The 26740-nt window shown below is 48.1% G+C and overlaps 1 protein-coding gene across 15 annotated transcripts in view; it reads right to left on the bottom strand.

Annotated features, from left to right (window-relative positions):
* AGAP1 (ArfGAP with GTPase domain, ankyrin repeat and PH domain 1) overlaps positions 1–26740 on the bottom strand; it is a 639539-nt gene that overhangs the window by 259496 nt on the left and 353303 nt on the right. The window contains exon 10 of one of the 15 annotated variants that reach the window (XM_054258073.2): positions 15712–15885. The exons of the other annotated variants lie outside the window; for them this stretch is intronic. Coding sequence (XP_054114048.2) covers positions 15727–15885 — 159 coding nt within the window. The 3' untranslated portion in view covers positions 15712–15726. Of the gene's footprint in view, positions 1–15711; positions 15886–26740 lie in introns of those variants that run through there. 15 annotated transcript variants of the gene reach the window in all.

The following is a 26740-nucleotide window of genomic DNA, read 5'->3' as shown; positions in this document are numbered from 1 at the left end:
GGCACCTTTGACTGGGATCCAAAGAGTGTGAGTACCGATCGCTCAATTTTCACATTTGCATTTGATAATTTCATTCTAATTATCCTAATGAAGATGTTTCTCTATAACATGTATTAAAACTGTGGTTGACAGGAACCAAATGGACCTCAAAAAAAAAACTAGAGAAGCGCATCTGGTGGGTGGTAGGTGGATGGAAGGTCATCACTGGAAACTGGAGGAGCACAGGGGCCATACAAGCAGTGACCTCTTCTTCCCGTGACGCCAGCTCCATGCAGAAAATGGTCCATCTGGGTGACGCCCCTGCAGAGCCTCCCCTGAATCCACTCTTCCATAACGAACACTTACTCACCTTGCTTTTGTCCTCTCATTATGCTAAGCTATACCCTGCAGATAACACTTAGCCAGAAACAGGCCTGGACCCAAGAGAGTGAAAATCCATGGCCCTGTGTGCTTGGTGTGGGGGGTCTCTCTCCCTCATTTGCACTTAGGATTAGGTTGATGCCCGCGTGCGTACGCGCTCATAGGCACATGTGAGCGCAAGCATAAGGTGTACAATCTGGAGTGGCCAGAGGCTTTCCACCAACCCACAACTCTCAGGGCCTAATCCTGTGCACCCTAATGGAGACTATGAGCGTCGGGGATCCTACGGGAAGGGGGCTGGCAAGCTCCCGCATGTTGGCCAAATCTGACCTTCTGCCTCTTTCTGTAAATAAAGTTTTATCGAACACAGTCAAATTCATTCGTGGGAATGGCTGCATTTGCCCTGAACAGGCAGAGTTAGGTGGCTGAGGAGAAGCCACATGACCCAGGACACCTAAAATACCTACATTCTAGCCTTTAATACAAGATCGTAGATTCCTGCTACAGGACAGGAAGCTATGCAGACTCAATCAGAAGCCATCAACTTGAACATCAATTGGCAAGTTCCATTCTTTCTCCCTGAAATGTCCTTCTTGCTTCCTCCCCCTCACTCCGGCCAGGCTGGTGAGTGCTCCTTTAGCCTCCCATGCTGAGCCGCACGGTCACAGGCTCTGCTGAAAAAGCGCCCCCCAAATCCCTTAGATGATTAGGCTCCACTCCCTAATTCAGATATTGACACCCTATCCCCCAGCATACACGATGCGACTCTATTTGGAGACAGGGCCTTTACAGAGCAAATTATGTTCAAGTAAGGCTGTTAGGATGGGCCCTAATCCAATATGACTGTTGATCTTATTAGAAAAGATCAGGACACAGACAGAGAAAGACCCTGTGAGGACACAGGGAGAAGACGGCGGTCTGCAAGCAAGGGAGGCTTCAGGAGAAGCCAATCCCGCTGACACCTTGATCTAAGACTTCCAGACTCCAGAACTGGGAGACAATAAATGTTTGCTGTTTAAGACAAAGTCTGTGGTCTTTCATTTAGGCAGTTTGAGCTGACTTGCACACAGGTGCATGAGCAGGCCGTGCAGTGCTCTAGGACAGAGAAATGCTGTCCCGGCCCAGCACACCGACAGCACCCATCACGGAAGGTGGTCCGACGCCGACCTCACCAGTCTCACCAAATACGCACCCCCCAGGCCCCTATGTCACCCTGGGAACCTCAGCTCTCTCTTCCCCACTCACTGGAGTCTCAATTCCCATTCCGTACTGGACATACTTCTCCAAGTATCTATCAGGCATCTCAGGTCCAGCACACCCCAAATTCACACACACACTCTCTCCCTCCGTGGGCTAGGAATTCCTGGGAGTCAGGACTGTCTGAGGCGGCTCTGGCTCCCAGATTCCAACCCAAGTATCTGGCACCCAGCTCAACCTATAAGAATAATCACACCAAGTTACGGATACGCCTAGCCTCTAATAAAATAAAATATCAAAGCAATCCATCAAAAATCTAAAACCAAAAATAAAGAAGCGCGCAGGGCGTCACATGCTGCCGCTTAATTACCATAGCCTCAAGTAAATCTGGATGAGCGCCCCACATACCACAGGATGTAGGCTTCGACAGAAAAAAACAAACTGTGGCAAAAATGACCAGTCCGCATATGCGCAGACATCTATGGATCAAGACAGAAAATGCCGTGAAGTGGAAGAAGTAAATCGATAACACAGAAATCATTCACTGTGTGCAAAAACACATCCCAGTTAACCGGCTTCCCCTGATCCTCTACAAATGGAAAACTTCTGGCAAATTCACATCCAGGATGCTGGGAGGTAAATTTTGGTAAAAGGAGATGACCAGAAACTGTGACCAACAGACACAAGCTCTGCCACCACTGAATCTTTTCAACTTTCTCTCTAGTTTAAAGTGTTTCCATAGGAACAGCAGGAATCCCCTGTCACTGAGCTTTTTTAAAACAGTGATATTTCCACCCGGCCCCTCCTCCAGAGCACGTATTGTTTTACAAACGGAAGCGTTTCTGCGGCTCCTTCTGTACAGCGGAGGGAGTTGGAGGAGGGGCAAAGGGGCGAGGGGCCGGTTCTGAATCTTTAACCAGCTCCCTGAAGACCCCCTCCCCTTTCTGGCAAGTAATATTTCTGTCATTCTGCCAGGTTGCAGGGTACAAAGGGTTACACTTTAATTGAGCTGTCAGCATCTCCAACAATCCTATAAAGCCCCGATTATGCACGGCGGGGTTAGTGACACACTTGTTATTGTGGATGCCCTATTTGCGAAACCCAAGTCTGTGCCACACACAGGTCAGCTCACCCGCGCGACCTTCCTGTCATTAGCCGCGTCTATTCCTACCTCACTGCTGAGAAAATCACACAGCACAGGCTTCAAAGCGCCGGCCGGGACTGGATTCGGCCAGGAGCTAATCACCCACAAATCCAGCTCAAATGGCAATAATTGGCTAAACTGCTCCCCTCTCCAGAGCTCAGCAGTAATTTGGGATAATAAAGAAAAGAATTATTCAGCTAACTGCCCCGAAATGTATGCTTTGTGACCGACACACTTCACATTTTAATAATGATGGACACAGAATCCAATTTAATACTGTGTCCGCTGAATAACAAGAACAAGAACAATGACAGGGAAAGAAATAAAAAGTTTGTTGTGTTTCTTTCCTTCCCTTTTAAAAAACCATGTTGACTACGAGTAATGCCGACGAGATGCATGGTTCACATCAGGTCTGGCTGGCATTATTAAGTCCCAGCCAGAACCGAATGCTAATCAAAGGAATTTTAAATATGGGCAGAAAAAAAAATAGCCAATGAAGCTACTAGATTCTGGGGTGCCAAAACCAAACCAAACCCCCCCATCCAAAAGAAAGAAAAGAAAGGAAAAGGAAAGTAAGAAAAACAAAGTGCTTCTTCCCACCAGGACTGACAGATCCCCTCTTGATTTTTCTAGTTAATATCATCTCCTGATCGCCTCGTTTCTCTTTCCCTTCACTCTGTCTCTCCCTGTCACAAGATTTTCAGGGATGACACCAGGGTCGACAGTATCTGCACTTAATGGCTGCCAGTGACACCTCTGCAGGCCGCCCCTTCGTGCTGACTGGCGTCTGGGGGCTCCGGGGGCTGCGCAGTGGTGCGGAGACGCTCAATCACCTTCTGGGCGCCCACCTTCTCCTCCCACCAAGACCGCCCCGGAGGCCAGAACTGCAAACAAAACCAACAGGCACTTACCGGGGTTTGGAAATGGACTCCATTTCTCCCGTAGCTAAAGAAAATTAAACAGAATCCAACCACCTGCCTAGGAAGTACACCCAGGCCTCCATGCCGGGCACAGAGTGAGCCAAACCCCTTCATGTGATGGGGGCAGAGTTCACGGGACTCCACAGTGGCATGTGGCTATGGCAGAGAGGAATTCCTGTAAAAGCAACACTCAGAACCTGCTGCTCCTGCTTTATTCTAGCAAATGATCCCTAAATAGTTTTCACTGCAAGGATTATACATGCTATAGCAACTGTTTATTAAACCATGTGGGGATGGCCTGCTTGTGCATTCAAGTCAGAGCTATAGAATCAAAACTGAGGACATCAGGCAAGCTATGAAGCAGATTCGTATATCTACGTAAAATATTGACAAGTCTTCTGCATGGGAGATGTGTCCTTTCTCTCCAACACACAATCAAATACAGGAACTTCCAGAACGACACACTGCCCTTGTTTCCCTTTAGTTTCTCTTTTCCATAGCTGGCAATTTTTCATCCACCTGACTCAGTGCTGCTGCTGCTCAGAGTTCCTTTCTTTCCGAGTTAATCCTTCCCCTAGAAGTTCTCATCCACAGCTGCAGACATCCCTACCCGCTGTCCCGCCAGTGGCACAGCCTCAGCCTGCACACCAGGTGTCCCACCTCACACCAAGGCTTCCTCCCACATTGCTGCCTTGCCCTGGAGAGTGAGCTGCAGCTAACCACAGGCTCTCCCCACCGGGGCCTTCGATGACCTTGGGCCCAGGAGGCCCGCCTCACGCTGCCTCCCTGACCCCAGCCAGCATCTGTCTCCTGGTCAGCTGAAATCATCCCTCGCTCAGAGAGGAGGCTGTCCCTGGACTTGTACTGTCCCACAGGGCCACCATCAGCCACATGTGCCAACTGAGGACTGGACGGGAGGCCTATCCCAGCTGAGAGGTGCTGTATATGTAAACCACACACCAAATTTTTAAGGTTACGTAGGACAAAAGGTAACTTCTTATACTGACTGTATGCTCAAGTGATCCAACACTGGGTATACTGGATTAAATAAAGTATATCAAAATAAATTTCAGATTCACCGTTTCTTTTCACTTTTTCTAATGTACCTACCCCTGCAAAATGAAAATGACATTGTGGTTCCCACTGTGCTTCCACTTGACAGGCCTGTCTGGACCACGTGGGGTCCCCCTGCGGTCTGGCAGGGCCGTCCAGACCATGTGGGGTCCCCCTGGGGTCTGGCAGGGCCGTCCGGACCATGTGGGGTCCCCCTGAGGTCTGGCAGGGCCGTCTGGACCACGTGGGGTCCCCCTGAGGTCTTGCAGGGCCGTCCGGACCACGTGGGGTCCCCCTGAGGTCTGGCAGGGCCGTCCAGACCACGCGGGGTCCCCCTGAGGTCTGGCAGGGCCGTCCGGACCACGTGGGGTCCCCCTGCGGTCTGGCAGGGCCGTCCGGACCATGTGGGGTCCCCCTGCGGTCTGGTTCCTTAGTTGCCAGATCATAAGCTTAAGGATAGTAATGACCATTCCTGTCATTTGTCATAACCTGGCAAATTGTTCAAAAAGTATTTGATAAACAGATTACTGAATGATTCTAACAATTATCATGAATGACAAAAAGTTTCACGGAAGTTAAATAATTGGGGAAATAATATAACCAGTGAGTAATAAAGGCATAACATGAGTCCACATTGTCTGTGGGCTCCAAATCCTCTATGGTAACCACATATACATGTCCTGCCCTCCACGGTAGGGATTATAAATAGCATGCACACACAAGACCTCACTGGAGACCAAAGCAATCCAAACGACCTCAATGCATGCACTATGAGTGTCCAGCACTATCTTGGATGAGAAGAGGCATAAAGAACACACCCAGGGCTGCCCTCGGGATCCTGACATCTATTATGGAAGCTCAGATGTATATATGGTTGGTGAAGGCAGTTCAGACATGAACTAGAGGTTCTCTGGAGAAATGACAAAGATTACTCACTTTCCTCCTGATTAAAGAAAGAAAAAGGTGGGCCAGGTGCAGGTGGCTCACTTTGGGAGGCTGAGGCGGGTGGATCACGAGGTCAGGAGATTGAGACCATCCTGGCCAACGTGGTGAAACCCCATCTCTATTAAAAATACGAAAAGTAGCTGGGCGTGGTGGTTCATGCCTGTAATTCCAGCTACTTGGGAGGCTGAGGCAGGAGAATCGCTTGAACCAGGGAGCTGGAGGTTGCAATGAGCCAAGACTACACCACTGTGCTCCAGCCTGGCAACAGAGCGAGACTCCATCTCAAAAATACAAATAAAAATAAAAGAAATAAAGAAAGAAAAAGGTTTGTGCATACAAACAGCCATGTGTCAATTTTAGTCTTAAAGACTTAAACCAAGAATAGCTAAAGGGCACCTGGGACAGTTTGTAAGGGGGTTCCCACTTCCCCACCTCACAGTGACGGCAGGTAGCAGCAACTGCAACGCTGAGCCTCAGAAGCCTTCTCGACACAGCACTCCAGGCAGTCTCTGCTGGAGGAGGACCGGCACAGAAAATGCATCCTACACCTGGCCCTCATCTCCAGAGACATTCCATGTACAAGTTTCATTCCGAGCAGCACAAATACTTGCTCATACTACGGTTGCTACTGCCACCACTTTAATGACGATGACAAGTACCACCACCACTGCTACTACTGGCAATAACTCACTACTACGAATAATTTAATTTCTTGGCAATTTCAATACCATCCTGAACTAATTAGAAGTTAGAAAATAAATTGTGCTTCTGGAAAACAAAGTGCATTGAATGCGGGTCATGGTCCTGGGCTGAGTGCGCACAGAACCATGGGTGAATGCCCGGGACGGCAGGGCCCCGAGTGGTCTCAGTTGCTCCGCAGTGTCCTTTCTGAGACAGACACTCACTTGCTGGGTGCTAAGGCATCCAGCAGCCCAAGCTGAAGGAGGCACTCCTGCTCTTGATATCTGATGTCTCTGGGGTCCCAGGACACTCAGGAACCCCATGGGGCAGGGTCCCCAATGGTTCTCTTCCTCCCAAATGGGACTTTTAAAGTCGTGTTACATCTGAAATGTTCTCTTCCTCCCAAATGGGACTTTTTAAAAGTCGTGTTACATCTAAAATGTCAGAGAGATTTTTTCTATAGATGTCAACGTTTCATTCAAGGAAGTGCTAAGTTGCTGAGAATGGTGATTAGCTGGAGGTAAGTGCTTACAGATATAGATATGCACAGAGAAGGTGAAGGGCCATGCCCAGAATCACTCCCTGAGGAGCAGGAACCTGGGTACCTACAAGTACACCTGTTGCCCGCCAGGGACACAGTGGGTCTTTCTACAGACAAGCAGTCAGCTCAACTGCTTGGACCTTCCTAGAACTAAGGAGAGGGAAGAGCGCTGTCAACATGCGCTCCCTGCAAATCACAGGCAGAGGCTGCCCTGCTAAACACAGGCAGTGCATGTGGGTGACGGAGGTGACAGTTAACAGGAGACAGCTTGGATGTGTTTCATTTACACCAAATGTCCTCTATGAAAGCCTTCTCCGTTCCAAATGAGAGGCTGAAACAGAGACTGCGTGCTGTTGCCATCAACAAGAAATGTGTTCCCTGATTATGGAGAGATTCAAATGGTGCCTATGACACCCTACCAGTTTAAACAATCTGGATGAAATGCACAGCAGTGGTCAGAATGGCTGGAAATGACCACACAAAAACGACCACACCTTATTTCACTCCAAAGTTCCCAAATGCCAATAACCATGTAAAGAAGAGGATGAAGTGATGTTCAACAAATCCTCTGATTCATCACATTTTAAAACAACGGCTCAGACGGTCCCTCTATAGAAGCTGATTGTTAATCAGGACAATCTAATGATGAACCACCGCAAATATTGTACCAGCAAGTTAAAAATGGCCTTGTTTCAATGGAAGAATCACACAGCACACACTATATATAAAGTGTTGTATTTCATGCCCCATTTCCTGTAACATATTAGTGGGTTCAGTCATCAAGTAACAATTGTCTCCTCGCCTGGCTCAGATATTGTGGGGGTGAGAGGAGGGGCGTCTGCAGTGGAGAACAGCCCTTGGAGGCTGATGGCCATACACAGGGAGAGAGTTGGTACCATTTGTTTTATGGGCCAATCTACAATATTAAATTATTGCACATCTCCGTTTTGGCAAAGAATGCAATCATAGTAAATATTTATTTTTTATACATGCTAATTGAACCATCATTTGGTGTGTTGTTCTTTCTTTAATTATTTAAGATTACTCAAAAAAGAGCAACTGGATAGCAGAACCTTCCTGTAATTATTTGATTGATTTACTTCATTAAAATGTCAGAAACATTTATTAGGTAAAATCAGAATCTGCACTACTGCCACTTCTCTGCAAAGCAAAACACTGCACTGTCTTCGATGATGAGCTGTTGGGAATCTCAGTCATTTGTTACAGTTTTTAAAAATTCCAAGACCGAGAATAAGGTTTACAAGGACAACACTGTGCTTGTTAGAGTCCCTTAACGTCATCCTGGATACTGTTAATAAAATACTTATCTGTGATGTGAGACTGGAAGGTATGGGGAGACAGTGGTGACTAGAAAGCTGTTTGCTTAGAAAAAGGTAATCCTCATATTAAATCCATAAGCCATCTCCTTGAGGCAAAAAAAAAAAAGGTAATTATAATGATGGTTTCAAGTTAGAACAGAGTTAAAGGAAATACAGAATGCACTTACATACTGACTTCCAGCAGCGCTCAGAATTACGCTCTTCCTTTTTGCCTTGAGTGCTAGGATGCTCAGAGGTAAGTTATAATTTTAATTTCTCATGTGTGTTTTCTGGTATAATGCCCTTTCCTTTGTTGCTTGACAACTAGCTTTTTAGTGAGTATTTGTGTTTCTTTCAGCCTAAGATACAAGTTGAAAGGAGGAGGAGGAGGAGAAAAAGAAGAAAACAAACTGAGATGAAGGTTTAGCCCCTAAACTTCGCATTACTGAGGACAGAAGAAAGCAATTATGAGACTGGGCTGGGAGGGGAAGGTAACCCATGGGGATGGTGATCCCAGCCTAGTTCCTTTTCAAGAGACATTCGCAGTGGCCATACAACCTCTGCTTGCTGGTGGAAGGCGCTGCGCACAGCCAAGAACTGAGCTGTCCTAGAATCAGAGCTGTTTGTTGCCTCTTGCTGCCGAAAGAGGAGCAGCTCCAGGGCGGAGGCATTTCAGAGTCTTTTGAACTGCACACAGTGCTGTGAAGGGCAGGCAACGGCTTTTCAGACAATAGTTCAGAACTTATTCAGCAAAGCTCGATTTTTTTCCTTCAAAGGTTGAAATTTGTTCTACAGATAAAAGTAATGCCTTCGGGAAAATAACTCTAAGGCCTTCCGGACAAATGCGAGTCTCTCTGAGCGCCGAGTTACTATTGTGTTAAGGTACAGTCAGCTATGGAAATACAGTTAGAAACGGGAAGCAAGAACTTTTTTTTTTCAAACTGCTCAGAAAAAAATAAGAAACTAGAAGGCCTCATACCAATTAGTCGTTCCTATCTGAAAGCTGCAGATCCAAAATAGTGTGTCATTTTTAGAGGTAATATGTTCCAATTCTGAAAGGGGATGGAACAAAAGGGGGGCTTGCAGATTTCAAGATGGGGGCTCTAACAGGGCCAGTGACAGCCATTTCCCAGAAACAACAGAGACTTCTTCTCTGGGCTTAGCAAACCATTCCTCCCATTTAACTTCTCTTAAAACTTCTTATGGGTGGAGAGGGAGTTAACAAAAGAAACAATATATATATAAAAAAATGCAAGGTGCCCAGAGTACGGCTAATGGAATTTGACGCTGGCTTTAATTTTAATGAAGAAAGTTGCCAGTAGCAACAAAACTGTCAGCAGCTGCCGAGCACCATTAATAAAGATCGGACAACATTAGCGCCCGGCACCAGTACAAAAGGTTCCCCTCGCTTCATGCTGTGCTAAATTGGCTGCCCAATTTTTCTTAAGTGTCCATTCTATTTAGAAGACAATTTATTAATTTTTGCCATTCATTGTCAGTTGACAGGCCATCATTTTGTAGCCCGAATTTTAGATGAAAACTAATTGAAAGACTGGCAGTATTTATGAGGGGTATTATTTGTCAATTACAGTGGCAAATACTCCTTGCTACCACCAACTTTGATGCCCCTGATCTCTGGGTGTGAGCACTGTTACTGCTGGCATTAAAATATGAGTGAGTCTCTCCCAGCTCATCAATTTCACAGGCATGTAGAGAAACCACCTTTCATGTTCTAGGGACCTTTCATGGTAGATGGATACATTATAACTTTGTGAGGGGAAGTACACATCCTGTAATGATCACAGACAATCATGGACACAAAATATCATTCATTGTGAATGAATTCATGTTCATTACTTTTATCATCTCTCAATAAGAGTTATTAGTTAAAAGGTCTGTTTCCTAAATTCTGTATGGTTTTAAAACATTTTCCCCCTAAACTACTGCATCTTAAATTCAATATGTACAAATACAATATATACATTCCGCCCATCAGTTTGCCAACTTGAAAGCTCCGTGTCTTATCTTAAAAAGAAGGCTGACTTGGCTGGGCACGGTGGCTCACGCCTGTAGTCCCAGCACTTTGGGAGGCTGAGGCAGCCAGATCACTTAAGGTCAGGAGTTTGAGACCAGCCTGGCCAAGATGGTGAATCCCCATCTCTACTAAAAATACAAAAATTAGCCAATCATGGTGGCAGGCACCTGTAATCCCAGCTATTCAGGAGGCTGAGGCAAGAGAATCACTTAAACCCAGGAGGTGGAGGCTGCAGTGAGCCAACACTGCGCCACTGCATTCTAGCCTGGGTAACAGAGCAAGACTCTGTTTCCAAAAAAAAAAAAAAAAAAGCTGACTTTTTATAAGTCATTTTTAATCAGTAAGAAGCCCTCAGGAACTTTGCAACCAAAAAGTGTGATAAGCATACTTCTCTAAAAACGGTACATTCGTGTTCTACAGCATTAGCCTTACCTTGTTAAACTAATGCTACCAAAACTGTTGATAAAATGCATCTTGGCTATGAATGGTGATCTGCTTACTAACTAATGAAAAACTTAATGAATTAGGATTTTATATGCCCAACTTAACTTCCTTTATGTGGTGATGCTGATGACGGAATTCCTTCCAGACTGCTACACAGCCTGGATTAAGTTCAATTTGAATTTATACTAAGTTGAAGATTTTAGCAATTAAGATACACATTTCCCAAAGTGGTGATACAAAATTAACTGCTGTACAAGAGATATCTTGTAAACTCTCCAGTCCCGTGCCAGAAAAATGAAAATCCCCCAAGAGCACCCAGGAAGCAGCCCTGAGTACATGCCTCCCACTTGCAATATGGTCAGACAGTTTGGCAAAAAACACGGCACAGGGACTCTGGAAAACCATACCCATTCAATTCCCAAATGACGACCGTGCTACATTCTTACAAATCAGTTACACAAAAATGCTTCTCTGTTAGCTGCTTCCAGGCTTTCCTCATCACCCATGGACTTTGGATTTACTGCTATACAAAAACTGGCTGGCAAACCAAGGAGGCGCTCTTCCGTGTCATTCCTCTACGGGGTACGTGTGGAGAAACAGACAATGTATATACGTGGCACACAACTTATCCACGTTTTTGGTGTATCGACTTCTGTAGGTTCTGTTTAGAAAGGAACAGCTGTAATCAGGGTGAAAAGTCACTCAACGGACATGCATGCTGTAAGCAACCCGAGGGTCGGGGTCAGGACCCTGTAAAGCAGGGACTCGTGTCTGAGGTCTCCTTGGGGATGCTCGTCAAAGGCTCTACAACAGCGACCCCCAACCTTTTTGGCACCAGGGACCAGTTTGCTGGAAGAAATTTTTCCATGGACAGGGAGGGGAGATGGTTTTGGGGTGAAACTGCTCCACCTCAGATCATTGGGCACTAGAGTCTCATAAGGAGTGCGCATCCTAGATCCCTGGCATGTGCAGTTCACAATAGCATTCACACTTCTATGAGAATCTAACAGCCCCGCTGATCTGACGGGAGGCAGCACTCAGGCAGTAATGCTCGCTCACCGGTCGCTCTTCTCCTGCTGTGCGGCCCGGTTCCTAACAGGCTGCAGGCTGCTACCAATCCGCTGTCCGGGAATAGATGACTCCCGTTCTACAGTGCAGCATCTCAGGCCACGCCACCTGTGCGTCCGTGGAGATCACCGGTGCTCCGACTGCTCCAGTGAGGGCACTTCACATGGAATGTCTGACTCCAGCTTAAACAAACCCGGGCCATTAAATAGTGTGGCTGAGTGTGTGTGCCTTCATGTTTCTCTACAGCGCTCCTCTTTCAGGCACTGGTCTCACATCTACCACGTCTGACCAAACTGCAGCACAGGAACCAAGCATGTTCTCTGATACCTGAACTCATGGCAGCGGCCAGCACTTGCAAGAGGCCTTCAGGTGTGAGTGTCAAGCAGGGAACCTCAGCTGAAGTTCTGAAATGTCATGATAACTTGGGCAAGGGACATTTATGGTTGTTGTCCTACATCCAACCCCTGTGCTCGTGGCCAGGACCTGTGACTCTGCATGGGAAGGCACCCTCTTCCATCCTGGCCTGTGTACTCTGGGTCAACGTGTGGCCTTGGCTGAGGCAATGAGCCCCAGTCACGGGAACTGATTCAGTACTGGACAGGCAGGTGGTCCACATCGGGCTGCTCGCGACTGATGAGAACATTCCCAGAACTTCGGTTTGAGCTCACTGCTGGCTCAGACGTGGAAAGGACAGGAACCTCAAGGGCCCAAGCTGAAGCACACAGGTCATGAGAATACAGGTCCTGACAGGAGCCCCAAGCCAGAGGGATCAGACTCAAGCTGTGCCTCTTCATGGTGCTATCTGGGGTGACCCCTCCTACCCCACTGCCGTGAGTCAGATAATCCCTTCCTTATTCCTTTACCAGGTGAATCACATTCTCTTACGTGGAAACCCAAATCATTCTGGGTGAATCACTGGGTACAGGAAGAAAGTAAAGAGAAGAAGCTAGAGTTTCAGTGATGCTAACTCAAGATGAACATGTAAGACTATTCTCAGTACTTCTGAGACAAGGCTGACCCCCCTGGGAATGCAGTAGCCTCCGTGCATCTAGAGACCCCACACGGTAAACAAGTCATTTCCTCTAAGGCACGAGGACATGTCTCCACTCGCCCACTTGTTACTGTCACTCATTTACCAACACGCAGTCTCCAAGTCAAACAAATATCCTCTGACTTGAATTCAGTGGAGCTGCTCAGTCTTCCCAGCACAGTGCAGGCAAGAGAATGAGATGGGCAGCTGTGTATTTATAATATAAAAATCGAAAGTCCAGGGCAGAGAAGCTGAAGGGAAGATGGATACTCTATATTTAAAGCAGAAATTGCTCTATTTTAAATTTGCTAAAACTAAACTTACACGACTTCAAAAATGTACTGAAAGTAACAGTTTAGAATTTGGTTTGAAAAATGATAAATCTGTAACTGAATGAATAAGGACATCTAAAAAACTACAGCAATTATAGTTAAGAATTTCAGTTGACGTTTAGCTTTGAATAAATCTACTAATGATTAATTTTGACATGGTTGTCACACTACGAACTCCCTGAAAAATCAAAGTAACCATTTTCCAGGTAGACTTTTGCTACTGATCACAAGATGACCTCACACTTCCATTTCCGTGGCCACCCCAAGGGATGGCAGCACATGCATCGCCACATCAGTTTTTCCACCTGGGGCCTGATGAGACCGGTTTGTTGAACATCACAGACAAATGCCTTCATCTTTTTTGCCTTTAAACCTTTTCTACCTTTCTTTTCCTTCACGAAATAAGGGTCCATTAGTCACCCTAGTTTAAAATAACTGGCATTACGATTTCAGATCGTAATGTAGCAAATACAAGAAGCAGACGTAGGGCAGGCCCTCCTCTGAAGCATCCTCTCACAAAGTCTGTGTGATGAAGTCAGAGCTGACCAAATGTCCTGGGCTCCCACAGCAGAAGAGATCTGTGCTTCTGAAGATACTGTACAGGATACAGACTCCAAAAATAAGAATGAAGAAAGAGTTTCTCATTTGCCCCATTAACTCCTCTGTGAAAATAATAATAATAAACAAGTGAAACCAGGGAAAACCTGGCCGCTTCTGAGCTCCTGCCATGAGAGTGCCTGCCACTCCACAATTCGCAGCCATCACCAAATGCCACTTAACAGATAAAGCATGTCAAGCTCGGAGGGTAAGAAACATCCCCAAGTCCACCACTAGTAAGTGGGAGCAACAGCCCCAGGCTCCAAGCTGGTCTGGGTTCAAAGCCTCTGGTTCCCACACCCAGCTGACTCCACGGAGGCTGTCTCCTGCCCAGGATGTGCTGAAATGGGCTGCTATAGAGCTGGCTGTTCCTTTGTAGCCATAACAGCAGCTGAGGCTGGAATGAGGCAGCCACCTTCCCCCATCTCTGTGAAGAAGGGCAAATAGCCAGCAGGGAGGTGAGCTAGCAGGAGTGGCCTATCTGATGCCAAGCAGAGCCAGAGACGGGGCCCCACATATCCCATCTAAGGGGGTCAGAAAGGGAAGGAGAGCAGGCCCGCAGGGAGCCAACAGGACCACAGCCCAGGTTCAATTGGATGTGGGGGAGGAGCGGGGTCTACTCCATGCAATACTCTTTCTCCATGTGACCTTGAACAAGGCCTTCATTTCTCAGCTGTGGCAGGAGTTGACAGTGCTTCATCACTGGTTTTCAAATTGGGTTTGCTGGAGGTGACCCCATGAGCACTGGAAGACAAGGGGAGGCCGAGAAGGGAGTACCTGCCTCAACATGGCAGCTCTGCTCTCTCTAGCTGAGTTATGTGGATGATTTTATCTGGTCGTATAAAGCTCAACCATCTCATGAACCTACACGTCAACTTCCTTTTTCACACTCAAAGAAAGCCCAGAATGGACATATTTACCACATCTGCTTCATGAAAAAACTTGGAATCATTGGGTATGACTCAATTATGGCATCTAGTATCCGCAATAAATAACTAGGAGCTTTTGCTGCCAACAGTATTTCCCAAATTAACTCAGGGCACAGCCTACACTTAAAACCAGAACAAACCAGCAACCGTCCTTCCTCCATCCACACACACCAGTCTGCTGGCTTCTCATTTCACTTCCTGCAAAAATGAGCTAGTTTGCTCTAGAAATTTCAGCACTTGTAGATGCACTTACATACTTTACTCCCTAAATGAGGCTGAGTAATATATTCGTCTGATTAAATTTTCATTAACATCCAAAATCATTATTCAGGCATATTGTCTGATAAAACAGTCTGGCCTTGAGTCCCCAGATAATTACCATAGGGTGGTCTGGAAAAGTGGTACCTAGTCTTGCTAACAAAGAAGAAACAAAACTGCCATTTAATCTATCTATTATAAAATACCGACTGCAGAAGAGCGAAAGAAAGGCTCCCGTCTTCCTATCTGCCACATCCCCAGGGTACTGAGAGATTGATCTGTACCTGCCTGGGGGTTAATTAGAAAGGAACAACTAGAATCACAAGGAAGTCGACATTATTTCCAACTCGGTACCAAGAAAGTCACAACCTTCCCTGTTCCTAAAACAATTCCTCACTCAACCTGCCTGAATCAGATTTCAAATCTTGAGGCAGAGTAGGGAAGCCGTTTTTCCCTGTTTTCCTCTCATTCCGTCCCTAAAACGCAGTCAAGACAGATCCGCTCCATCTTGGATTTTAATGTCTTACGTTTCTACCATTGCTTGTACCCGAAACATGCAAAGTGACAGTAAATGGTTTTTTCTTTTTTTTTTTTTTTTTTTAAAAAAAAGGTTTCTCAAAGAGAGCGTAAACGCTCATTGATTTCCCTCTTTTGTGGACGGAATTGACCGCTATAGAAATTAAGGGTCTTTTGTGAGTTGCCCAACTTTCCGGAGGAACGCTACATTTCTCCAACTCTCCCTCCCGTAACCTCTTTGTTGGAAGGTGTCAAAGGTCTATCAGAGATGCGCTGAAGTCAGGACTAACCCAGGCAGCCTGAGAGCTATCGGCCGATCTGGAGTTCACCTCTATGTTAACTCCCACCGCTAATTCATCATGGCCCGGACAGCTGGGCTGATTGTGGGCCTTCAGTACAATGCAGGCTGGGCTGACCACCCCTCGGCCCTGGCCAGGGGGAGGACTGATGGGCACGGGCTCCAGCAGGCCCGAGATAAGTGCTGGCTGTCAGTGCAAGGACAAAGAAGGGCAGGCCCTGGGGAGAGAAAGGAGATAAAAAAAATTCTTCACAACTGCTTTATCTGATGAGGGTTATGGCTAATTAATTATAAACTCAATTACCTAACCCTTACTTCAGCAGTCTCTATTCATTAAGAGATAAAACTTGACTGACGGCTAACTTTCTCTCGCACACAGACACACACAGCATGCTCGCTTCAATTTACACTCGCAAACACCCAATTTCCTAAAAAGATCTCCGAAGGCACCCATACCTGTCAGGCGCTTGTCACAAGGCGGCCTGTTCTGGGGTCCCCCCCCACCCCAAGCCCCCTCTGTGCACGCTAGGAGGGCCCTGCTCCCATGCTGGGCGCTGGCATTAAAAAGCAAACGCAGACGCAGACAATAGACATTATGCACGCCTGGGCCCCTCGGCTGCGCCGCTTGTCTCTGCTGCATTTTAAGTGAATCTTTTAATTTGGGTGCTCAAATTGGGTAATCGGCTACAGAGACGTTTCTTCTCTTCCTGAGTAAATCTTCCCAATCAGAAACGGGGGAGAAACGAGCACTCAGGCATATATTAATTTTAAATATGAATTTCCATTTCCCCCTAAATTCTGGACAGGCCTGACCTCCTTTTCAGTTCCTGGCACCTTGTTTCAGTCGGCAGCAGCTCACAGGCCCGTTTCATCAATAGGCTCTATTCAGCGAAGGTTGTTAATCTCTTTCACCCTCTCTCCGCTTTGCCCACTTTAATGTATTTTCATGTCTATAAGTTCTTTTAATAAGCTGGGAGGGTCTGGGAGAGAAATACTTCAGGTTTTCTTACTGCTCGTCGCCAAAATTACCTCTGGCGCACTGCAGATGAGATGTGTGAGTTGTGCATCAAAACACTGCGTTTTATTTCTTTTCCTAACAGGAGGCTACCAAAGCCCCCAGATTTAATTTCAGCTCAATTATTTTTATGGCGAGCAGTTAAGACGTGTGTCCCCGTCCCCTTCTTCTTGCTGTTCATGGGCTGCTGGCACTCGCACTTGCATTTCTGGGTGTTCTGGGTTGAGGGCCATACCCGCAGAGGTGAGCCCAGAGTGCACTGCCCTGGGCATCCTGGCGCTCGCTGGCTGCCAACGCTCCGAGGAGGGAGACAGAGGGACATTGGGAGCAAGGTAATTCCAAGAACACACAACATACCCTGCCTTAATAAAAAAAAAATCCCCGAAACCAGAGCTGTTTTCCCATCATTCGTCCGCTGCACATGGTGCCTGGAAGGACGGGTGAAGTTTAAGGGAAAAGGGGTGATGATGGGGACACCTGGGGCCCAGCTGCTTCTGCCCTGTCCGCCTTGCTTAGTATGTCCACCGTTCCATGGCCTCCCAGTTCAAACTCCACAATCTGTAGTGGAGCTGAGTTTCCCTCCCAGCTCCGACATAGCAGCAGGCGGGCATTGCCAGTCTCACCGGCTCCTCCCTCGCATCTAGGCCAGGTCATGAGCTCAGAGGTTCTGGTGACACCAGCTGCTGTGTCCAAGCTAACACTGGGCCATGCCTAAAAACCAGCCCCTGGCTCCTTTGCAGCCCAGCACCCTTCCTGTGGGAGTCCTGTGAATGCCAACCTCGTAAACACCAGCCTGGGAGCCACCTCCGTAGGCTGAGCGGGGAGGCTGTGTGCAATGGGAGGATGCCGGGCTGGTCCCAGAACAGCCATTCCCCGGCAAAACCCCCTGGGCAGGTCAGTCAGCCCCTGCCCACCACAGATCACAGTCCCCCTAATGGGCTCGGACCTGGAAATCCACTGCTCCCTGGAATGCACTTGACATGAGTGGGCTGTGGGGTGGGCAATGGAATTCCCCGACTGGGAAGTACAGTCATCATCCTTGCAAATCTAAAATGTCTTTGAAGCCACCACCCCTGTCATGTGGGATGGCATGAAGATGAAGGGTGACCACAGACAGAAATACTCTTTGCAAAAGCAGCTATTTCGATGAGAATATACAACAGCTATTCCAAAATGTCCTAAAGCATTTCTTTATAGAGCCCTACCTGCCAGCAGCCGCAGGAAACGAGGAAGCAACATTGCAACTTCATTTCCCAAATGAGGCCTCTGAAATCAGAGCTGCTCACAGTGACTTCCCCACCAAGGTGTGTGAACACCAAGGCGGGGTGGCAGAGGCAGCCGGCTGATGTCCTGCTGCGGTGCGGGATGCAGAGGTGCTGGGACCAAGGAAGCCACGTCACGCGCTGCCCCTGTGGAGGTGGCTCCTTTCAGAACTAAAGAAGGGCCACACATCAGTAGAGCAAGATTGGAAGAGAGGTAGAGTCCAGTCACTTGTGGCAAAGGAGATATCCATCGCGTTCAGATGTAACAGACCAGCTCCCACGGCTTCAGCTGTTTCTCTGCAGAATTGGAACATGCACATCTTCCTTCCTGAGTCTCCACTGCTTTGGCTCAAATGCAGCACCTATGTTTGCTAACGCTGTCACTTACTAATCCATGGTTTGCCTGCATTTGTCCACGGCACTGAAAGGGGTGCTGCGGGCTGCAGCAGCCCTGGGGCCAGGACACCAGGGGGTGGGTGGGAAAGGCAAGGAGACAAGCGTGTGTACGATCAGCACGGGCAGGCACCAGGCCAGACCTGCCCAGGAGGCGTCAACACTCCTCCCTGCCTTTCCTCCGCCCTCTCGTCCTCCACCGAAGAGGAAGAGGCAGTGAAGAAGGGTGAGAGGGAAAAGTGAGAAAGGTGGGACCAGGAGTCATGGTAAGAGGGAGAGGAGCATGTCAGGGCGTGAGCGGCTTGTGCAACACACGTGTGAGATGAGCACAGGTGCACTAGGTACACAGAACACGCCTGTCTTCCTCCCCTCTAGGGGCAGGATGCAGAGTGGATGGTGGAGCAGGGAAAGACCATCTGTCCTGGAAAGAGAGGGCTTGGCCTAGCGACCTTGGGGAATGGAGAAGGGCCAGGTGAAGGGTCGGGTGAGGCTGGACACTCCATACCCCACAGGTCCATGCCCCACAGGCAGCAACCCTTCTCCAGGCCTGGCATCCCCACAGTGTGGAGAAGTCATGGCTGCAGAGGCTGAGCTCTGCATGTACAGGCAGAAGGGGACTGAGGGCCTCTGTTCCCTCCAGAAACCCTCGACAGTCACCCACGAAAACCTGCTCTCCAACTGCGGCATTTTGCAAACCTCTCCGTCACTGCTGGAGGAAAGGCCACTGCCTGGAAACTTAACGCTGGCTCGTTTCTATCATCTACACCACTCTGATGGAGGAATCACTTTTAAATTTGATTTCAAACAATGAATACTTGGAGAGACATTCACAAAAAAACCAGTTAATTATAGTTATATGTGTGCTCGTAATTGGCCCTGGTTGGCCAATAGAAGGAAGACATTTGCAACTTTTCCCAGGAAATGATATTCTAAATCCTTCACGAGGTGGACCTCGTCCTTTTCTGAGAAAACTTGCTGGCGGTCTTTAGTATTCACTGGCATAATTAGGACTGCAGTTAATTTCATTAAATTCTCTTGCTGCTAAATGAAGCAGATTATGAGACATCTTTTATTGCAAGGCGTGAAATTACAGCCTGTCAGCTGCCAATGGTGGGGTGAAACTAATGAATTACAGGGTAAATAACACCAGAATTAACCAGCCAATTTAACATAGTGCCATGGAGCAAAGTCATTTTTACTTAGAGCTTTAAGGAAGAACACGGCCGGTACACCTCTGCAGCACACGGATGGCCAGGACATCGGTCCTGGGATGCTGACAACCCTAAACACTGAGACGGGGAGGAAGGGGCGAGAACAAAGCAGCCCCAAATACGGTTCCTAAAACCTTCCCCAGTATCAGAAAAGCCTCCAGAGCCCAAATGAGAGAAACTCCTCAAATACTCACTCGCTGGGGGGAAAAGTTAGAGCAATAAATGATCAAGGTGCAACTGTGCGTTCTCACGTGATCTTTTTGTTAAAAGGACGAGGAAGATCCTCCAGTTATCTGGGTGCTGTGTGATTTACGTTTCAACACACACAGCAGGGTTTGGAAAACGTGAAAGCACTTTGGAAACAGTACCTTCCGAGCGAACGAAATTACCAGTATTATTCTCAAGAGTAACGATCTCACCATGGACACCACAATCAATGGATTATTAGTTTCACTGTGAATTATTTCCAGTTTTTGCTAAATCCAAATCTTTGTTGAGACAATAATTATTTTGTTCTTTTTCTTAAGCATGTTCTGATATGGCAAAGGCAGCTGAAGAGCTCCTAGTGTTAGAAAGAAGCCATTTGCCTCTGAATCTGACCTTGGTCCTTATTCATTTACCACGCATGGACTCTAACCCCAGTGCTGTGCTTCGTGCAGGTGGAGAGATGGCGGGAAGGCCATTCCCTAATGAGGCTCAATGCTGCCAGGCAACTCTGATAGGTAAACAGAAAGATGCAGGTTAGTGAAAGCTAGGCCAAGACAGGGCCATGCCCAGGGCACTGTGAGGAGCCAGGCAAGGGCCCTTAACCCAGCATGGGGACAGCTGTCCAGAAACAGCTTCCTCAGGAGTGACAAGCGACAGTGTAACCCCGTGGGACCCTCCTGTCTAGGGCATGCAGAAACCAAGCAGTGCCTACGAACAGTTATCACGCAGGAGGCTGTGAACGGGATTCCCTTACAGAATTGACCAAAAATTGTGTTATGCCAAAGGTTTTAATTTTTCCCCATTGTATTAACCAGACTGTGAACACATGCGACTTTATAACCCAGATGTAAGAAGTGGCTTCCAAGGCCACCTGGTAAGAGCCACCACGGAAAACGTAAGCAAGGAACAGGATCCCTTCATGGGGATTTTGCAGTCCTCGGTAAGGAAATGGAAAATGGAGCCCGGCTTGGGCCGCACCTTCACATGGGAAACAACGGCCACCACCACGGCAGACAAGCACGGCGAGGCGCGCTGCCTGATCCACGGCCATTACTGAACTAGAAATGGTACCTTAGTAACACCAGCTGCGCTGCTTGAGTGATGAGGAGTCAAAATATTAAAAATTTTTCTTATTTGATAAAACGACTCAGATTAAATTACTATGGCTCGAACAGTTTTACGATAAACTTGATTCATTTTAACCCTGTCATATCTTTTCAAAGATGTGATTTTCTGCACAAAATGAACTTCAAGCTAAATAATTTATGAAGTGGTTCACATTACTTATGAATTTAATATTGAGTATGTACACTGTGTAACAACATCATTTTCATTGAGAATCATTTTTCTTTTGGACAAAATTGCAAGCAAGAGTCAGTGAGTGGAAAGAACATTCTGCATTTTGGGAGAGTGTCAAAAGCCAGAAGGGCCATACGAGAAAAACGTGGTCATTTTTCAGTCCCAGTTTCCTTTCTAAAGCAGTATTTTTTTCTGAACCAAACCATCTTTTCTTCCCTAGTTTCCTATTCTGTTAATGAAACCACCATTCTTCCAGGCACCCATTCTCAAAACCTAAAGTCTCATGAGATGTTTTACCTTTAAGCCTCTATATCAAACAGCTGCTGAGCCTTGGAGTGCTGGTCTACCTGTGTGGCTGCTATGGCAGCCTCTGCACCAGCCTCTAGCATCTTGCTCAACATGTTGAACCGGGGATACGACAAGCAATCCATAGCTCTTAACGTCTCAGTTGTGAAAGAGGGGAGGCCACAGGCCCTCCTCAAAACTGTGGAACCAGACCAGGTGCAGTGCTCACGCCTGGCATGCCAGCACTTTGGGAGGCCAAGGCAGAAGGACTGCTTGAGGTCAGGAGTTCCAGACACAAGCTGAGTGGAGGAACCCCTCAGATGGTGCAGGAAGGCAGGCACATTTGAGGGCTACAGACTGAAGGCTGGAAACCAGCGAGGAGGCCCGAGCACACATCCAGGCCCCGAACCACATGCAGGACTCCTTTGGAGGGCATGACGGGCCAGGAGCGCAGGAGGAAGGGGAAGAGGAGGGAGGAGGGACCTGGTGACCAGCGGGGAGCAGCTGGAGAAGGATAAGCTGCCATTCCATTTGCTGACTCCGAAACTGTGTTTCATATGATTTTCTGCTTACATATCTGCAAAAATTGCACTCCCAGAAGCCAGCATGGTTTTGGATTTTGCTGTGGGGGTCCCGTGAGCACCCCATACATGTGGTCTGAGCTGGATTACTTAACAGACTCAGCCTCTAGACTCCTACGCAGGTGTCAGGCTGTCTCCCCTGTACTCGCCACTGGGTCTCTGTGAGACCCTGGGGTGGGTGGGCTTCTGCTCCCAGGCCTCCTGGACACATGTGGCTCTTGGGACTAAGTTCAGCCCCATCCACAGCTTTCCGTTTGAGGGACCAGCTAAACAGGATGACGCAGGACTTGGAGTTAGAAGGCTGCCTTGTTGACTGTTCGGTTCAGCCATGTGGAGCTCCACTGCTGGGCCCAGACCCCGCTAGGTCCTGGGGACGTGGAACAGCAAGCGATAATTGCTGCTCACACAAAAAATCAGAGTCTCGTAGGGAAGGTGGTAAAGGTAATAAATTATCATTACACAGTGTGACAGTTGCCACGATGTCTGTCTACAGGAGGCCATCTTGGGAATAAAGGAACGAGGCACAGAAAAGAGGCACCCCTTTGGGCCATGGAGAGGAAAGCCAGAAAGACCTCTGAGTGGGTGACAGCACTAAGTCCATGTCTTGGACCAGCAGGACCAGCCAGGTGGATGAGTGATGGATAAGAGCACTGTGTGTCCAGGCATGGAGAAGATGCCACTCAGATGCCCAGGGACTTGGGTGTTGGGTGTGGATAAGATGGAAGCTGGGACAGGAAAACAGACATCAGTCAGGTGGAGCCTTAAATGCTGTGCCACGCTGCAGGAGCTTCATGGGAAGGTCAGGAGGTGGGTTTAATGCAGAGATGCCATCCTGGTGAGTTGGGGACTATTTCTAGTCTGCAGAAGCATTTTGATCAGCCCCAAAAGTACGTATTTTTTTTGGAATCAGTTGCCAACATTTAAAAATGATAAAAATTTTATATGCAAATCCCAATTCTTGGCTTTCCTTAAACACTAGGACCAACCAGGAAGGCCACTGAACGTGAGGATGGAAGTGAGTGACAGCTGCCCCTGGGGGTGGGAGCTGCCCGCCCTGCTCACCCAAACCTTGCCCCCTCCAAATCCACTCATGACAAGTACCCGCCTGGCTTCTGCATTCAAATTAAACATTTCAATTCATTGTTAGAACATTTAAGATGGACAGGGAGTGGGGATGGGAGCCACTGGCTGAGCTCCAGACCAGCAGGGGAGGCCTGTGGGGCCAAGCTGAGGGCTTTCACATGTAGACAATGGATGGCCCAGAAGGCGTTCAGCAGGAAAGGCTTCATTAGTAGTGGGGAGAACAGACTCCCGGGAGCCACAACTGAGGCTGGGTGGTCCTCTGGGGACTTCTGCCAGATTCTAAGAGGGAGAGTTTCAAGCTCTGAGCCAGGGCAGCGGGCAAGGTCCTGAGTGACAATGATGATGACGTGAGGCCATGCTGGGAAGCAGGCTCCTTTCTCTGCCAGCTCCACACCACTGGTGGCCCAGGAGGCTGCCTAGCAGAGGACTCTGGGCCAAGTGTGGACACAAAAGGAAAAGAAAACGTGGCAGTGATTGTCGATGGTGGCCACTGGTACCCCAAGTCCATGCTGTTCACTGACATCCTGGAAACGTAGAGCGGGGAGGTCCTGCCAGGAGCTAGGCTGATGAGAAGAGAAAGATCCCAGTGGCTATACATTAGGGAGAGCTGGCGTAAAAACAGACCTCACTCGCGCCTGTAATCCCAGCAGTTTGGGAGGCCGAGGCGGGTGGATCACGAAGTCAAGAGATCGAGACCATCCTGGTCAACATGGTGAAACCCTGTCTCTACTAAAAATACAAAAAATTAGCTGGGCATGGTGGCGCGTGCCTGTAATCCCAGCTATTCAGGAGGCTGAGGCGGGAGAATTGCCTGAACCCAGGAAGCGGAGGTTGCAGTGAGCCGAGATTGCGCCATTGCACTCCAGCCTGGGTAACAAGAGCGAAATTCCATCTCAAAAAAAAAAACAGACCTCAGATCAGGGCGGAGGAGAGCTCAGGTGTAGAAAGACCACAGATGACAGGGAAGAGAAGGCAGGCACTGCTGGGCAAGACGTGGCACCTTTGAGGAGGAGAAATCCCAGAGCAGAAAGAGTGTGGCACAAGAGGAGTTGCACTGCTTTTCCGGAAATGGTTAACACTGCTCACTGGCCCCAGAAAACACCTTTCCAGGAAGGAAGTGGGCCCCAATCAGACCGTACCATGTGATAAGCAGAGGTTGTGGACATGGAGGGGCACGAGAAGGAATCATGAAATGAACTCAAGGAAAGAAAGAGAAAGGGATGCAGAGTGGGACAGAGAAAGGACATGGAAGGAACCACGCGGGTGAGAAAGGGGAGCAGCGGGCAACGAGACCCAGGAGCTGGAAGGTCACCGACCCAAAGCTCAGGTCCTCCCCAACACCGCTCTCTAAGAGGAAGGAGGGGCCGGTGATGGGTTCTGAGAGCTGGGGGTACGGGGGTCTGCAGGGATGAAGACTGACTTCACAGGTGCATTTGGCCTTGAAGGGCTGTAGGGTGAAAAACTGACAAGGGTGGCAACGGGACAATAAGTATTTCTGTTTAGTTCTGAAGACCCATGTCCTCAACTGTACACGAAATCCCATATGAGCCAGGCATGGTGGCTCACACCTGTAATCCCAGCACTTTGGGAGGCTGAGGCTGGTGGATCACCTGAGGTCAGGAGTTCGAGACCAGCCTAGCCAACACATGGTGAAACACTGTCACTACTAAAAACACAAAAATTAGCTGGGTGTGGTGGCATGCACCTGTAATCCCAGCTACTTGGAAGGCTGAGGCAGAAGAACCTGGGAGGCAGAGGTTGCAGTGAACTGAGATTGTGCCACTGCACTCTGGCCTGGGTGACAAGTCAAGACTCCAACTTGAAAAAATAAAAAATTCTCATAAATGGGATGAAAACTTCAGTTGATAAAATTAATAGGGTAAGACACTCAAATCCACAGTGAGGCTTCTACAGGTGGGTCTTTTTTGGCATGTCCCAAAGGATCCCTTCTTAAAATATTATGTTTAAATTCACAGGATTACAAAAGAACCAATCATATCGAAATACGGTCACCAAAACATAAGCAATGCTGTGGCTGGCTAACAATCACACTGCTTTATTAATGCACTGAGACCCAGTGGCAGACCTGGTACCTGCCATCGCCAAATGGTGACCAGTGAAAACAACCTCTTCAATTATCTGTGATGACGGCAATGTGCCGTGAACCCGTCTGTGATTCTGAGGGCGGCAGAGTCACAGGTTCTAACACAATTGTGGATGGTTGCCTGCACTCCTATCTGAAGGAAATGTTAACTTGCAGTTGAAGTCAGTGGAAATACAAATGAATTTTCCCCAGCCACATGCATGGACCCTGAATTCTGTCTACAGAACTACAGTGAAGAACTCTTGCTCTGGAGCATGGAGTCCGGGCTCCGGAACTAAGGAACCAGGAGCAGGAGGATGCCCAACACCAGCAGGGTTGGGGAGAGGGGCAACCATGGAGTGAGCCTGGACTTCCCAAGAGAGGCTCTCCTCCATATGAGCTTCACCTCGCAGGAAGCAGCAGGTGAAAAGCGTCAGCACCCAGGCATCGGCATGGGGTGGTGATGGCAACGTTTATTCTACACATGGAGGCACATCAAAGCTCCTTAACTCACTAATGTGTGTAGGGAAGACTTCCCGGAGCTTCAGGGGAAGAGAGCGCAGTGGGATATGGGTGAGGAAACAGAAAATCAGGAGGAAGCGTGACCTGGATGAGCCCGTAGGAAGGAATACAACTTCTTCTTTCAGCAACCACTGAGGAAGCAGAGTCAGCTGTCTGGAAGCAATCGCCCCTTGGCGAAAATCAAATGCATTCAGAGCATAAAGCCAAATGCTTAACATGTGTGAAGTGTTCCATAAATATAGGTATTTATAAACTGCTAAATAATAAGCTACAGTTTTTCTTTCATGAGACAGGGTCTTGCTCTGCTGTTCACGCTGGAGTGCAGTGACGTGATCACAGTTCACTGCAGCCTCGACCTCCCTGAGCTCAGATGATCCTTCTACCTCAGCCTCCAGAGTAGCTGGGACCACAGGTGCATGCAACCATGCCTGGCTAATTTGTTTATTTTTTGTAGAGACGGGGTCTCACTACGTTGCCCAGGCTGGTCTAGAACTCCTGGGTTCAAGGGATCCACCCACCTTGGTCTCCTACAGTGCTGGGATTAGCTGTGAGCCACTGCAGCAGGTCTGTAAGCTCCTAACTTAAACCAAATATGTCTACTCTATGTTCCCTAGTGAGCAGGGACTGCTGGAAGAGTTCGCCACGGAACCATCTATTATTCCAAGCGAACTGGTAACTTCTAGACCTGTTCCTCCCTTTACATAACAGTGGGGCCTCTCCTAGGTGGTGTCCACACCTGGGTGGCATGGCTCCCCTCCTGCTCACTGTTCACAGCCCTGTCACTGCCTCCTCTCCACCATTTCCCTGATGTCATCAGTGACCCTCCGCCCCACAAACTGATGGACATGCTTTCATCCTTTTCCAGTTTTGTATCCTTCTTTCAAAAGGCGACTTCACTTCTGTTCTCCTAGAACAGTCTCCCAAGTGTCTTTCTGGCTTCTCGGGGCCTGGTGCTTCTGCCTTTGTCCCTCCTAAGAACACCAGTGTTGCTTAGCTCTCATTCCATGAAATGCCTGACCTCACTCTCTCTCCTGTCCAGTGGCTATTTCTACACGATCCCCAAACATACACCTTCAGCACAAGTGTTCCTCATCTATATAAACCTCTCCTTTTTCCTTCATCCTCCACATTG

This window comes from Callithrix jacchus, chromosome 6, assembly GCF_049354715.1.
Source record: "Callithrix jacchus isolate 240 chromosome 6, calJac240_pri, whole genome shotgun sequence".
Lineage (NCBI taxonomy): Eukaryota > Metazoa > Chordata > Mammalia > Primates > Cebidae > Callithrix > Callithrix jacchus.
The sequence above is the reverse complement of the archived record's forward strand: the minus strand, read 5'-3'. Positions and strand labels throughout refer to the sequence as shown.